General features: G+C 72.8%; 1 protein-coding gene across 1 annotated transcript in view; it reads right to left on the reverse strand.

The window, feature by feature from the left end:
* Positions 1-662, reverse strand: part of ITPR1 (inositol 1,4,5-trisphosphate receptor, type 1) — an 83,864-nt gene that overhangs the window by 41,366 nt on the left and 41,836 nt on the right. The window contains exons 18-19 of the mRNA XM_012732094.1: positions 459-634; positions 114-172 (exon numbers count right to left, since the gene is read on the reverse strand). Coding sequence (XP_012587548.1) covers positions 114-172; positions 459-634 — 235 coding nt within the window. The remainder of the gene's footprint in view (positions 1-113; positions 173-458; positions 635-662) is intronic.

A 662-nucleotide genomic window follows, 5' to 3' on the forward strand; every position in this document is an offset into this window, starting at 1 on the left:
GCAGCCCCGAGCAGCCACGCTGCCCACACAGCGTCCGGGGGTGCCGCCCAGTGAGCCCGCGCACGGCGGGGCCTGGGGCTCCTGGACGCCCCACACCAGCCGCTGAGCTTCACTTTCCTTCCTCCGAAGATGCCTTCCGCCTGCTCTTCGATGTGTTCGAAGTCAAGAGCACCTGAAGCGAGAGGAGGGGCTCGGTGCGGGCTGCCGGGGCTCCCCCAGAGCGCCTCGCCGCGCCCCTGCCTCTCGGAGGCGCCCGGCACCCCCCCCGATCCCTCACCCCGCGCCCCTGCCTCCCTCCTGCAGAACCTCCCGGAGAAGCCGGGCCGCGGGCTCGGGGCACCCCGCCGTCACAGCAGCGAGGTCTGCGGGGGGCCGGGGCGCTCTCAGCAGCCTCCAGGGCGCCCCCGGACCCGGGTTCTGTCCCTCCCGGACGGCCCACGGTGCCCGGGGCCACTGACCTGGCACGCTGCTGGGCCCCTCCTGGCTGCTGCTCCCCGAGGACGTTTCCGGAGTCTGCGAGTTGCTTTCGTCAAACTCCCGCTTGAAGATGCAGAGCAGGCAGGAGATCCTGTAGTCCAGCCTCACGTTCAGAATAAACTGGGGGGGCAGACGCGCGAGCAGGTCGGTCGCCGGGCTCCCCCGCGGCCCACGGCCCGGCCGGC

This window comes from Condylura cristata, unplaced genomic scaffold (genome assembly GCF_000260355.1).
Source record: "Condylura cristata isolate star-nosed mole 26May11 unplaced genomic scaffold, ConCri1.0 scaffold00033, whole genome shotgun sequence".
In the NCBI taxonomy this organism is placed as follows: Eukaryota; Metazoa; Chordata; class Mammalia; order Eulipotyphla; family Talpidae; genus Condylura; species Condylura cristata.